The 12,772-nt window shown below is 50.3% G+C and overlaps 2 protein-coding genes and 1 non-coding gene across 4 annotated transcripts; all 3 read left to right on the top strand.

Annotated features, from left to right (window-relative positions):
- Positions 1-1,229: 1,229 nt before the first annotated feature.
- On the top strand, positions 1,230-6,255 carry snx6 (sorting nexin 6). Of its 2 annotated transcripts, none has more exons than XM_061844709.1 (14): positions 1,230-1,315; positions 1,410-1,460; positions 1,985-2,089; positions 2,162-2,272; positions 2,457-2,578; positions 3,864-3,987; positions 4,064-4,159; positions 4,227-4,332; positions 4,413-4,488; positions 4,552-4,591; positions 4,671-4,757; positions 4,831-4,990; positions 5,165-5,250; positions 5,335-6,255. In XM_061844709.1, exons 1-14 carry the CDS (start codon positions 1,310-1,312, stop codon positions 5,386-5,388), a joined length of 1,224 nt encoding a protein of 407 aa, XP_061700693.1. In that variant the 5' UTR covers positions 1,230-1,309; the 3' UTR covers positions 5,389-6,255. The 2 variants fall into 2 exon arrangements, with proteins under 2 accessions (XP_061700693.1, XP_061700694.1); XM_061844710.1 differs by having other exon boundaries at positions 1,238-1,315; positions 1,413-1,460.
- Positions 6,256-7,285: 1,030 nt separating this feature from the next.
- On the top strand, positions 7,286-12,731 carry psma3 (proteasome 20S subunit alpha 3). The gene is made up of 11 exons (XM_061844727.1): positions 7,286-7,389; positions 8,610-8,692; positions 8,777-8,900; positions 10,293-10,394; positions 10,836-10,909; positions 10,968-11,040; positions 11,379-11,444; positions 11,890-11,936; positions 12,288-12,355; positions 12,456-12,520; positions 12,597-12,731. Exons 1-11 carry the CDS (start codon positions 7,369-7,371, stop codon positions 12,639-12,641), a joined length of 768 nt encoding a protein of 255 aa, XP_061700711.1. The 5' UTR covers positions 7,286-7,368; the 3' UTR covers positions 12,642-12,731.
- On the top strand, positions 11,228-11,309 carry LOC133513853 (small nucleolar RNA SNORD53/SNORD92). Its single transcript, XR_009798637.1, has one exon. It is a non-coding gene; the product is annotated as a small nucleolar RNA SNORD53/SNORD92 (small nucleolar RNA).
- Positions 12,732-12,772: the final 41 nt, after the last annotated feature.

Raw genomic sequence — 12,772 nt, 5'->3', positions numbered from 1 at the left:
CACAATCCACGTAGGAGTTGATCCGTTGGCTCTTCTCGGCCCGTTTTGGATTCTTTGATGGTTTTGCTCCGCCGTCGACTTCCGACTTGCTGGAGTTGGGGACGTTTTTGCGTCTGCTCTTTCTTCACGCCACGCTTTTGTCGAGTGCAATTTCTGCCCGTTTGCCTCAATGACGCCGACGCCGCCTCGAATGTGGTCCGTGTCGACCTTTGAACCCAGCACGAAGGCTTTTGGGCTCACCAATGAATCAAATTGCAACAAACGATTTTGAACCTGATGGGAGCTGAAAGTGACTCCGGTTTGAACAATTTGTACTTCCGTGTCTGACTTTGGCGCTCGGAGCGTGGGATCGATTCCTGCTCAGTGGCAATATCGATGTGTGCCCCGCGACTGGCTGGCGACCGGTTCCGGGTGTAGTCCGAGCATCCAACTCCAATTCCAGAGTCGTGCCACTGATTTCCAGCCAGCTTTAGAATAGATTTGAGAGTTCTGCTCCTGGTCTATAAATCGGTCCTGAATACGTGAAAGAAACTCTCCTGGAATACAAAGCCAGTCGGGTTCTGAGATCCACTGACTCAGTTCTAATCATGTAGTGCAGAGTCCAACGCAAACACGGCGAAGCAGCATTTGGCCGCTTTGCTGCCGGGAATTAAAACAAAAAAACAATCCAAAAAAAACCAAAACAAAACAAAATGGCAGAAGTTGCTGCCAACGGTGGTGACGTCAGGCCCAAGCGAGAGGCTTTTCAAATCCACATTAAAAACTTGTGCAGTACATTGACTTTTCATCGGCTTTGATTGTATTTTTTATGGATGTATTGCAATGGTTTTAATCCTGTAAAGTGCATCGAGTGACCTTGTGTACAAAATGGACTCTCTGCTTTTGCTCAAAGTTAGCCGGGATAGGCTCTGACACTCCCGCGACCCTCGTGAGGATAAGTGCAGAATCTCGCTGCAACAACTTTAACTTGGGTGGGCTCAGAGAAGACCCGCTTAAAAGTGACGTCAACCATTGGAACCTTTTGGCGTTCTCTTGCATTCTGTTGTCCAAATCAGCCCGACTTCACTCTGTCCGATCAATCAAAGAGAGACTTTGTTTGAGGTCCTTTTCTTGTCCTGGATGGAATTGTTGAAAAGATCAACGTTTTAGAGGGGACTCTCTCGATAGCAAACCTTTTTAGTGTTTCGGAATAAATCCTCATAAATTTCCTTTGGTCGTGTGGAAAAAGCGCCGCAGGGGTGACGTCACGTGATTTCCGGCGATGTCGTGACGTCACCGGCTGTCTTCCTGTCTCCACCCGTCGGCAGCCATGATGGTAGGTTAGCTTGGCCTCTTTTCTGCTTTCTTTTCTGCCTTTTTGCCGCGTCGCGCTCGTCCTGTGCCAACGTTTGCGCTGTGTGTGTCCGCAGCAGGAAGGACTGGACGACGGACCAGACTTCCTCTCCGAGGAGGACCGAGGAGTGAGTTTTACCGCCGCCCCCCCCTCCCGCCCCCGCCTTGTCCCAAACCGTGTTTCCCCACCACCGCCACCCACCGTCTTCTACGTCATCTGCCTGCCACCGGTCCGGCGACCGCCGGGTTCTTCCCGGACTCGGGTCCCCGGTCCCCGGTCCCCCGATAAGAAAAGGAAGTTTGCGCTAGCACTAGTTCGCTCCGCCCGTTAGCATTAGCGCGCGGCTAGACGTTAGACGTTCGCTCTCAGGGTTCGAGGGAACCGGTTCTGCCAGGGGCAGGTCACGCGCACCAGCTTTCACACCCAAAGGGATGTTGACACGAAGGTAACGTCGTCCACACGGCACGATTTTTGTACTTTTTTTTTTTTAAGAAGGGTTATGCGCTTCAAGTCAGACGTTCCCCAGTTAGGGTTTGGGTCAACACACCTAAAGCTCGAGTTCCGCCGCCGATCTCGTTACAAATCCGAAATCGACACGGATGAGTTTGCCAGTTGCTCCACGGGAACCTGCTTGTGTGTCCGTGCACGCAGCCCAGGGCGGTCAACGTGGACCTCCAGACGGACGCCACGCTGCAGGTGGACATCTCGGACGCCCTCAGCGAGAGGGACAAGGTCAAGTTCACCGTGCACACCAAGGTGAGGTCGCTTCCCGTTCGCCGACGCGCGGGCACTTCCTTGTTTGCGGACGGCGTGCCGGTTTGTCCGCAGAGCACGCTGCCCAGCTTCAAGCAGAACGAGTTCTCTGTCGTCCGTCAGCACGAAGAGTTCATTTGGCTGCACGACTCCTTCGTGGAGAACGAAGACTACGCCGGATACATTGTGAGGTTTTGTTTTTTTTTTTTGGGGTGTGCCAATTACTACTTTCCACGTTTTTGTTTTTGATTCAGTCAACTCTAAAAATATTTTCACATCGAGGATGTTGCCGAGCAGCTCGCCGTCGTCGGCCGCGCCTTCCTGATCAGTTGGCGGCGCCCGCAAACTGACTCTCGACTGTGTCGTGCAGATCCCGCCCGCCCCGCCCAGACCCGACTTTGACGCCTCCAGAGAGAAGCTGCAAAAGTTGGGCGAGGGCGAGGGCTCCATGACCAAGGAGGAGTTTACCAAGATGAAGCAGGAACTCGAAGCGTGAGTCGCTCGGGTCCATTTTGCATTTTTTTGATATAGTTGACTATATTCTTGTCAATTGAATAAAAAAACCAACCAAAAAAAAAAAATTAGGGAATAGGAAATGAGCGAGCCCGTCATCGTTCGATTGGGATTCTTCCATAGACCCCATTAGCGAGTCCTCCGGGGGACCGTTCCGTCGTCGTGCTCTTTTGTGATTCGGGGCCCGCCCAACAAATAATCTCCGCTCGACATGCCAGCAAAGTCCGGCGAAACGCGCACGCTACGGTGACATTAGCAGTGTGCGAAGATTTGCCAAAAATGGCAGTGTGTCAAAAGTCGGAGCCTGGTTGGAAGGAACGCCCATTTCTGAAAAGTGAATGATGGAATTTGGATAGAGTGAGATTTTTGTGTGAGCGTTTTGGGAGACCGTTGCCAATGGAAAATTGTCTTCGCATGAGCTGATTTCTCAACGCCTTTTCTGATTGGCCAGGTTTGACTTGTGACGTTTCCAAGGGGGTCGTTTGCTCTAAAAAGCTGAAATAGCGCAAATGGGCACAATTTTGTGAGGCCAGTTGGCTGGATCACGTCTTTTCGTGGTCCCCCCCCCCCCCCCCCCCCCGTCAGTTTTATCGTGTGGTCGGCGACCGAACCCATGAAGCTCTTAGCGCAAGTAGTTGCGCCTAAAAGCCGATCGCTCTTCGCATTGACGCCGACGAATGACTCGTGGATTACAATTGAAGTGTTGAAAATGATTTGCCTGTGAGAAGGAGCACGCTGGCGGGTTTTGCGAGGAAATGGCTCGCCGTAGCCCGGCGTCGAGCAGAATCCCTGTCCGGGTCTGTTTTCGGCGAGGGTGCCTTAAATCCTCACGGATGGGACCAAGGTTCCACCTTTCCAGCTCGCCTGCTGCCTACTTTGGATGAAGGTTCTCCCTTCCTCTCCCCGAGATTTGCCGCCCGGGCACGGCCCCCCCTTCCCTCGACGGCTCCTTTTCCGATTCTCTTGCGTCCCCGCCAAAGGAAATCTCCTTAAAAGTCGATGAACCCGAGTTTAGGGAGATCTTGGTGTACGTCACGACGCGTACCTGCGCACAAGCCACGGGCTGGAATTCAAAATGGCCCCCGGAAGTCAACAAAAGCACGGCAGCGCTGGTCATAATCCGTTTCAGTCCAATCGGGGATGAGTTCTTTGTTTGGAATTGGAGAATCCATCCAAAAAGCCAATCATTATGAGGTTTTTTTTTTTTTTTCCCCCCCTCTGGTTTTGTGAGCGTCTTCTCACTTGCCGTCATGCCACCCCGCAGAGAATACTTGGCCATCTTTAAGAAGACGGTCGCCATGCACGAGGTCTTCCTGTGTCGCGTGGCGGCGCATCCCAGCCTCAGGAAGGACCTCAACTTCCACGTCTTCCTGGAGTACAACCAGGACGTGAGTAGCCGAGCCGTGCGCAAAAGCCTAACCCGACGTCGCTGATGTCGGTCGGCGTTGTCTCCTGCCATCGCAGCTGAGCGTGCGAGGGAAGAACAAGAAGGAGAAGCTGGAGGACTTCTTCAAAAACGTGGTGAAGTCGGCAGACGGCGTCCTGGTGGCGGGCGTCAAGGTGACTGACTGACTGCTCGCCACCACGTCGCTCGCGCTTTGACACCGCCGTTGGCCCTTGTCCGTAGGACGTGGACGACTTTTTCGAGCACGAGAAGACTTTTTTGCTGGAGTATCACAACAGAGTGAAAGACGCCTCGGCCAAGTCGGACAGGATGATCCGCTCCCACAAGAGTAAGACGAGAAGCGCGTGACGTGTGCGGACAGGAAGTCCGCCCCACCCCCCAACGCGTCGTTTTGTCGTTTCTCTCCAGACGCCGCCGACGACATCAACAGAATGGCGTCGTGTTTGTACGCGTTGGGAACGCAGGACTCCACGGACCTGTGCAAGTAAGAAGTAAGAAGGCCGTGTGTTTGTCACTCACGTGTGTTTCAATGGCTCCTGTGCTCCAGGTTCTTCCTCAAAGTGTCGGAGCTCTTTGAGAAGACCAGGGTACGTCGCGTGACTTGGGTCTGGTCTTTCTTTAGATGACTTGTCTGTCAGTCAACTTGTTTCTTCGCCCCCCCGATAGAAAATCGAAGCTCGGGTGGCCGCCGACGAGGACTTGAAGTTGGCCGACTTGTTGAAATATTACCTGAGGGAGTCGCAGGCTGCAAAGGTCCCTCCGCTTTTCTTCACAATTGCGCTTGAAAATCTTCACCACGTGATGGTGAGCGCGTCGCCCCCTACAGGACCTTCTATACCGTCGGAGTAGAGCGCTGCTGGACTACGAGAACGCCAACAAGGCTTTGGACAAAGCTCGCGCCAAGAACCGCGACGTCCTCCAGGCGGACACCGGCCAGCAAGTGTGCTGCCGCAAGTTTGACAAGATCTCGGAGTCCGCCAAGCAAGGTGAGAACTTCCTGGTCTCATTCTTCTTGTTCTTTCCACGGTAGTCCTCGCTTTTCTCGTTTGTCGCCGCACAACCCTCCTGCTTTCCGGTTGCATCTTTTGTCTCATCTTGTCGTAGCCTTCTCTCTTCCGGTTCCCTTCCCCCTTCAACTCTCATCCTTGTGCTGTGCTCAGAGCTTATCGACTTCAAGACGAGGCGAGTGGCAGCATTCAGGAAGAACCTGGTGGAGTTAGCGGAGCTGGAGCTTAAACATGCCAAGGTAGCGAGTGAGCGAGTTAGTAACCTGCTGTGCCCTGTGTAACCCTGACCCTGATGTCATCGCCATCTTTTCGCTTTCTCTCAGGGGAACTTACAGTTGTTCCAGAGCTGCCTGGGAGTCCTGAAAGGAAACACTTAACCACGCCCCCCCCCCCCCCGTCAGAGCCACGCTCCATCCACCCGGACAACCTCCTCGGTGTGAGGAGGGTGTCGGGGGTTTTTTTTTTTTTTTTTTTTGGGAGGTTCGTGTCGGATGGACTAGAGAACCACAAGAAGAAGTCTTAAAAACTAAACAGGACTTTTGTTATCTTCCTCACTAACCGCAATCTGTCCTCTTCATCAACACACACACACACACTTTGTCCTTGGGTCAATCGGGAGCAGTCTGGCACTGTCTGGCTCGCTCTGGTCCAGGTCCCGGATCACTTCGGTACGCTCTGTTTCAGTCAGGATCAATCTGGCTCGATATGGATCACGGTCTTCCAGTCGAGCTCCATCTGGATCAGTGGGGTCCAGGTCTCGGATCGGTCCGGTCCAGTCAGCGTCACTCTGGATTTGTGGTCCGATCTGGATCAGTCCGGTGCAGTTTTGCTCAAGCGACATGGGTCCAGTCCTCGCCAGTTGCCGTGGCTCCCGTTGTCCTGTTTCTTCCTTTGGCGAGATTCTTGGGCGTTGTCCAACTCCTCCTCCAGGTGTGCTTGCTGTTCTTCTTGACATGAACGGTTTGTATTGCAGTACGGTTGCTGATCTTCCTCTCACCATTGTAGCTCCTTTTTCTTTTTGTTGCTGGGGGCGCGCTCGAGTGTGTTTGCCTTAATGTTACTCTTGTTGATGTTGTTGGGGTTTTTTTTTTTTTTTTTTTGCTTCTCACTGTAAACGAATGTTTTTCCACTCTTAACGTGACCAAAGCTTCCATATGATCTAAGATGGCGATCGAGTACAAAAAAAATGAACTAAACTAAAATAAAAGGTGCCAGTCCAATAAACGAGCTGGTTTGTTTTCACAATTCGACTTTCAAGACCTTTTTCTTCCTTTGCTTTTCTGGGACATTGGCAATGAATCATTCCGTAATCACCTTTCAAAAAAAAAAAATAAAATAAAAAAAACACTGGAATGCGGATCTTCATCTGATGTCAACCGTCAAGCCCAGCAAAGGTTTCACAGTGTTGTTGTGTTCCTTCCACCCCGGTGAATAACTCAAATCCACGAATACTTGATGGAGTATTAATATGACTATTTGTACCATATTTGTGCAACCGTAAGATGCACTTAAAAGTCTGAAATATTCCCCAAAATGGACAGTTGTTGTTACACTCTTGGCACGCATGCCAGCAAGCGACCACATGATGGCGCTCACGAGGTAGTGAGGAACAAGCGTATTTCACACGTGTGAGAAGAAGCCGTCCAGACAATGTTTGTTGTCGGCGCTCACGGTGTCGAGTCGATACTAAAATTAGCACAACATTTAATAACAAAAGAATGACGAGAGATAATTGACACACAAAATGCACTTTACATCTATGCTCTTTACATGCTCCCAGCATGCTTTGCGGCTATTTCACTCATCTGTTATTATTTGTTCATTATGGTATCCTGTCTGCTGTGGCGTCACGCTAAAACACACGCTAGCATACATGCACTCTGCATCCATCATTGGTTCCGCCATGGGCAACAGACCGACTTCCGGTCAGGGTAAAAACTATGGCAAACATACACAATTTTGTGGAAAAGGATGGGATAAATATATAATGATTAATTATGAAGGTTGAGCTGAAACACACTTACGGGTGAAAAGTTACTTCTTTACGACCGCCTGCACGGTTTTGACAAAACAAAAAAAGGTAAACCTGACGTATTCCAATGAAATTGGATGTTATTATGTTTTTAAAATATGCAATTGTCAGGATGTCAAAGGACGTCAACTTTGATGTGAAAAAGTACTCAAAGCAATGTTTTGCCCTGCCCGGGAGTTGACCGCGTGAAAGGGGCCTGTACGCAGTCCACTTTTTATTGACGTGGAGTCATTATTGTGAAGGCGGTGGCCGGAAGTGTTCGTATGCACGCAGCTTTTTGGAGGCGGTTTTGCACTTTCACGGTGGACAGACTGTTGGTGTCGAAATGAGTTCCATCGGGACCGGGGTGGGTATTTGGTCTTAAATTGTGATTTGTTTTTCCTCCACTCGTAACTGTTAGCTTGTTGGAGATTTGCTTGGGTAAAATGATGTCATTGATAACAGCCTTTAGCTAACGACTTAGCTGTTAGCTTGCTGAGTCACTTACCAGCAAGCGAGGCGCGCCTAGCAATGCGATGCGAAACTGAAAGCTGGTAGAAATTCCCGTCGTGTTGTGTTCTACTTGGACAAAATACTTCGTCTTTTTTTTTTTGCTGTAATTGTAGGCGTCTTTCTCGAGACCGTGGTTTATCCCCCCCATACGTAGACAACATACAAACTGACGCGACGTCTCATTAATCGGCTAGCCCCGTTGCTACGTTCCGTCAGCGCTTCCGCCATATTGGATGTGTCGTGGCTGTCCAGAAACGTGCCAAGAAAACAAAACTCTTGTTCATATATTTCGGATATGTATTCGGTATCAAAACACTACCACCTTAATCTAATTGTAAAGGTTGACTTTGAGCGAAGCACCAAACCAACAGATAGATCGTAGTTATTCGCAAATAAGTCAATAAAGCGGCAAAGTGTGCCTGCTTGAGGCTTGTTTGTCCCTTTCAGGACCAACGTGACGAGGCTTACAAAAAACATTCCAAATGTTTGTGTGTTGCTGTTGGAGTAAGACTATAAAACTCGATTCTTTCTTAATCTCTTTCTGAACCTTTGGTCTGTCATTCTGGAAATCGCCTCTCTGATTGGCTTGCAAATAAAAACGTGGGGAAAAAAAAAAAAACATTTTGAGACGTTAGTTCCTCGTGATATCACTTCCTGTTTGCTCTTTTCCGGTTTCACTTGCGAATGTGGCCGACATGTTTGATGTTCGGAATTCAATCTTTTGCCATCCGTCGTCGAGCGTCGTTGATCCAATGCCGTAAGTTCATTTTCGAGATGTTGCAAAAACAGAGATAGCGAAGCCTTGAATTGGTCTATTTAGACGGTGCTGTATTTGTAGCTACCGAATGTTCTCACCCGTACATGATGCATGGCAGGGACTTTGTCGAAAAAAAATAGGCATGGCAGCACACATTAGAAGTTAGTCGATGATGCTTCAGTGTTTCTTTTCATGGCGAAGTTATCCGCAGATTTCACATCGAAACATCTGTAAATTGTCAACTATTTTCGAAAATGCTGCACGATTCTTCTCATCGGCCGCCAACGTCCGTTGACATGTTTGTTACGTCTCCGCAGTACGACCTGTCGGCGTCCACCTTCTCTCCCGACGGGCGGGTCTTCCAGGTGGAGTACGCCATCAAGGCCGTGGAGAACAGCAGGTCGGTGGAGTCGACCGGGACCGGGCCCTTTGTCAAGCGCGCGGCCGACAACCGCGACTCGTGTGTTTGTGTTTGCGCGTTCAGCACCGCCATCGGGATCCGCTGTAAGGACGGCGTCGTCTTTGGCGTGGAGAAGCTGGTTTTGTCCAAGCTGTACGAGGAGGGCTCCAACAAACGCATCTTCAACATTGACCGACACGTCGGCATGGTACACACACAAATGCAAGGTTTGGGCCGTGTGAGTGACCGAAAAGCTCCTCACGAGCCACGTTGAACCTTTGGCTTCGGAGCTGCAACGACGTGGGGCCGATTCCAATTTCAGTTGGTCCGTTTTCATTCTGGGGAAGTTGATCCTACTTGTTGCTGAGAGAGAGAAAAATGTACCGGATTTTCTGGATGACAAGCCGCTACTTTTCTCAGCCGCTGAGAACCCTTTGCCTCCATTTTTGGTTTGAGTTTTTGTCGCTAGCGCCTGTCAGTTTAAAAGTAGAAAAAGCTACTTCAATTGAGTGTAAAAGAAGAGGAGGACGAGTTTACCTTAGTTGCACACAGAAGAAGACAAAACTGCCTCAAGCGTACGTAGAAGACGGCGGTGCCCTCGGAGCAGCGCGCGGCACCACGCGCACAAAGGCAAAACTATAGATTTCTCATAGAATGAATTTAAAATCTTTCACAAAAACTGGCCTCACGCGAAGGCCATCTGTTACTGAGGTCTGCCGGTGGCTAAGCCCGGCAGGGGAGTCGCAAACGGTGTGACGGAGACTTGCAGAGGTGCTTCGACTCCGATGTTAAAGACGGCCACGACAATGACGACGTTAGTGGTGAGCAGGACCGGAGAGGACATAAAAACAGTGACTTTTCTGTCACTCTTTGGGAACGAGGTATGTAAATAAACGTCTTTGAGCGTATGCTGCAGAGATATACGTATTGGTACGTTGTGAACTTACATTTTTACACACCGACACTTTGTAAATGTAACAGAAAAGTCATTGTCTTTATGTGTGCTCCTCCTGTTCACTGAAACCACAAAAGTCGTCGTCTTTAGCATCGGAGTTGAAGAGCCACGTCACACAATTTGCGACTCCCCCCCCCCCCCCGCCCCCATCCATTTCGAGGTTTCGCTCAAGTTCTGCCGTTCTCCTCACGTCGCGGTCCGGCCTTTCGAAACCCAGCTTTTGTCAAAGACTTTAATTTGGTTCAAAATACATATTTGTGTGTTGCGCTCTGTCCTGCTTCAGAGGCGGCTTTTTCTTCTACGCGGAATTATGGTAGATTCTTTTTCTCAGAGCGCTGAAAGTGTTCCTGTACACATTGGCGGCATCTGCGCATGCTCCGACCCGAGTGTGTTATGGTAACGGCCGTGTTTGAACCATTTCGTTCAAACTTGATTTTGTTGTACTTTTAAAGTCATGGCAGCTAGCGAGGGAAGAAAAAAAAATAAGTCACGTTGTTAAATATGCCGCAAGGTTCACATCGCCTGGGGGGGGGGGGGGAGTAGCGGCTTGTCCGGAAAATACAGGAAGTGCCATTTTGAGGGTGTGTGCATCGGTGGCCCGTAACCACGGTAACAGTTTCTGTCCCGTAACCCCCTCCCCCCCAGGCCGTCGCCGGCCTCCTGGCGGATGCTCGCTCGCTAGCCGAGGTGGCCCGCGACGAAGCGTCCAACTTCCGTTCCAGCTACGGCCACGACATCCCTCTCAAGGTAAAGCCCGAACCCGTTTCAGAAAATCTCAAGCGAGCGGCGATGAAAGATGATGATGATGATGATCTTTGCGTTGTTCCAAATAAGACGTTTGCAAACGTTCCCGCCGTTTTTCGTCTTTTCTGTAACGGACGTTGGGGACTTGCATCCTCATCTTCATCATGAGATTGTTGATGCAAATTCAACAAATTGAGTCATGTTCTGCTTTGGAATCAAGCGCTTAAAAAAACGATTTTTTTATTTTTTTGGAAGGAACAATTGACCGATTTTGATTCTTAGAATAGTGCAAATATTTTACAGACTTTAGAACATCAAATGTTTGAGAGCGATCTTTGTAAAAGCGTCCCGAACGCGACCCGATTCAAAGAAGAAGACGCGGGCGGGCGTGTCGCTCCGCCTCCGAGCGTCCGCTAACGTCGCTCCCTTCGCTTCGGTCCGCAGCACCTGTCGGAGCGCGTGGCCATGTACGTGCACGCCTACACGCTCTACAGCGCCGTGCGGCCCTTCGGCTGCAGGTGAGTTTGCCGTCGTGCGCCCTCCGCCGACGGCGGCTGACGGCGTTGTCGTCCGCAGCTTCATCCTGGGGTCTCACGACAAAGACGACGGGCCGCAGCTCTACATGGTGGACCCCTCGGGCGTCTCTTACGTGAGTCTTCCGCACGCGGCGAGATGGAGAATGTCGGAAAGATTTGGGCTTAGTTCTGTCCCGAGCGGACGTCCGTGCAGAATGATCCAACTGATGCCTGTGTATCGGTTGAATGGAAAGGTCGTGCGGAAACGTGTCGTCATTGTCGTGGTGGTGATTGTGGCCAGTTTCCAAGCGCCGTGGCCCGTGGGTGTGATGATGCAGAGAAGGTTTCGCTAAACGAGCTGATGTCACGTGATGTCATCACTTTCTCTTGGCTGTCTGACCACACGCGTGCGGAGATTGGCGCGCCCTCGCCTCGCCCTGCCCCGCCCCCTCTCACCAAGTGTGCGTTTCAGGGCTACTGGGGCTGCGCCATCGGAAAAGCCAAACAAGCCGCCAAGACGGAAATTGAAAAGTTGCAGGCGAGTATCCCAAATCGTCTTCGCTGCCGTCACATCGACAAATTCATTGACAACTAATTTGATAAATTGATGACACGTTTATGGAGCTTTTTTTTTGGGGCGGGGGGGGGGGGATTTCAGCCTCTCAAGACTCGTCCTTTGACAAGCGTCTGCTTTTACGCTGTTAAAACAATTGGCGAGTTTTTTGCAAATTTTCTGACAGAGGATATGAGTTTGTTGGAGGGGCTTGTCGAATTAAAAAAAAAAAAAAAAAAAGGATTTGAGGCTGAGAAGCAATCCTCAATTTCAGTAATGTCACTTTTTCCTTGTCATATTCCATCATTAAGCAATACTCCAAATAAACAATCACCAATTAGGGAATTTTTCCATTCTCAAAGTATTGGACGCCGACGGATGTACCGTGACGACGTGCGATGCTCACGCGTGTAACGTTGTCGTGTTGCAGATGAAGGACATGACGTGCAAGGAGCTCGTCAAAGAGGTCGCCAAAATGTGAGTCGCTGCCTGATGACATCATCAAATATCCACGATTGACAATGAAAAGCTTTTTGTTTCACTGTTTTATTCTCAAACTCACATTAAACAAATGTTACCTTGAAAAGACTTTTAAAAAGTCAGCTGTAGTGTCCAAACGGACAGAACAGGAGAAGTATTGAGACCTATATTTTTTTTTGTGGGGGGGGGGGGGGAGAAGAAGCGACGACACGTCGGCGTCGCTCAGGGAGCGGCGCGTGTGCCAAACGTGGTCACTCAAGACTGTTGAGTTTTCTTTGGGGAAAGAAGTCGGCTTCGTTAGCGACAAGCAGGCGCTCTCAGCGAGTGACGCCGTCCGTGTGTTTTCAGCATCTACATCGTTCACGACGAGGTGAAGGACAAAGCGTTCGAGTTGGAGCTCAGCTGGGTCGGAGAAAGTAAGAACACGAGCGTCCCTCTCGGTCTCCTTCGCGAGCGCGGGGACGACGAGATTCCAGAACGAGGGAATTTACGGCTTCTTTCTCTCGTCTCCTCAAGTCACGAACGGACGACACGTGCTCGTCCCCAAAGACGTCAGGGAGGAAGCGGAGAAATACGCCAAGGTGACAGCGGACGCCAAAGACGCGCACGCACCTTTTGTGTGCCGTGTGTAACCTCGCCTCGCGTGGCATCTTTCAGGACTCGCTGGAGGAGGAGGACGACTCGGATGAAGACAACATGTGAACCCGCCGAGCCTTTTTCTTCTTGTTTTTCATGTTTTGTAGTTTTTGCTTTAAGAATAAACAAAGTTGTTTCCGGCCGGCGTGTCGTGAACCGGATGTGTGTCGTGTCGTTGCGCACAAAATGACCATCTA

Source organism: Syngnathoides biaculeatus, chromosome 15, assembly GCF_019802595.1.
Source record: "Syngnathoides biaculeatus isolate LvHL_M chromosome 15, ASM1980259v1, whole genome shotgun sequence".
Classification (NCBI taxonomy): Eukaryota; Metazoa; Chordata; class Actinopteri; order Syngnathiformes; family Syngnathidae; genus Syngnathoides; species Syngnathoides biaculeatus.
This window is presented reverse-complemented; position numbering and strand designations above follow the sequence as displayed.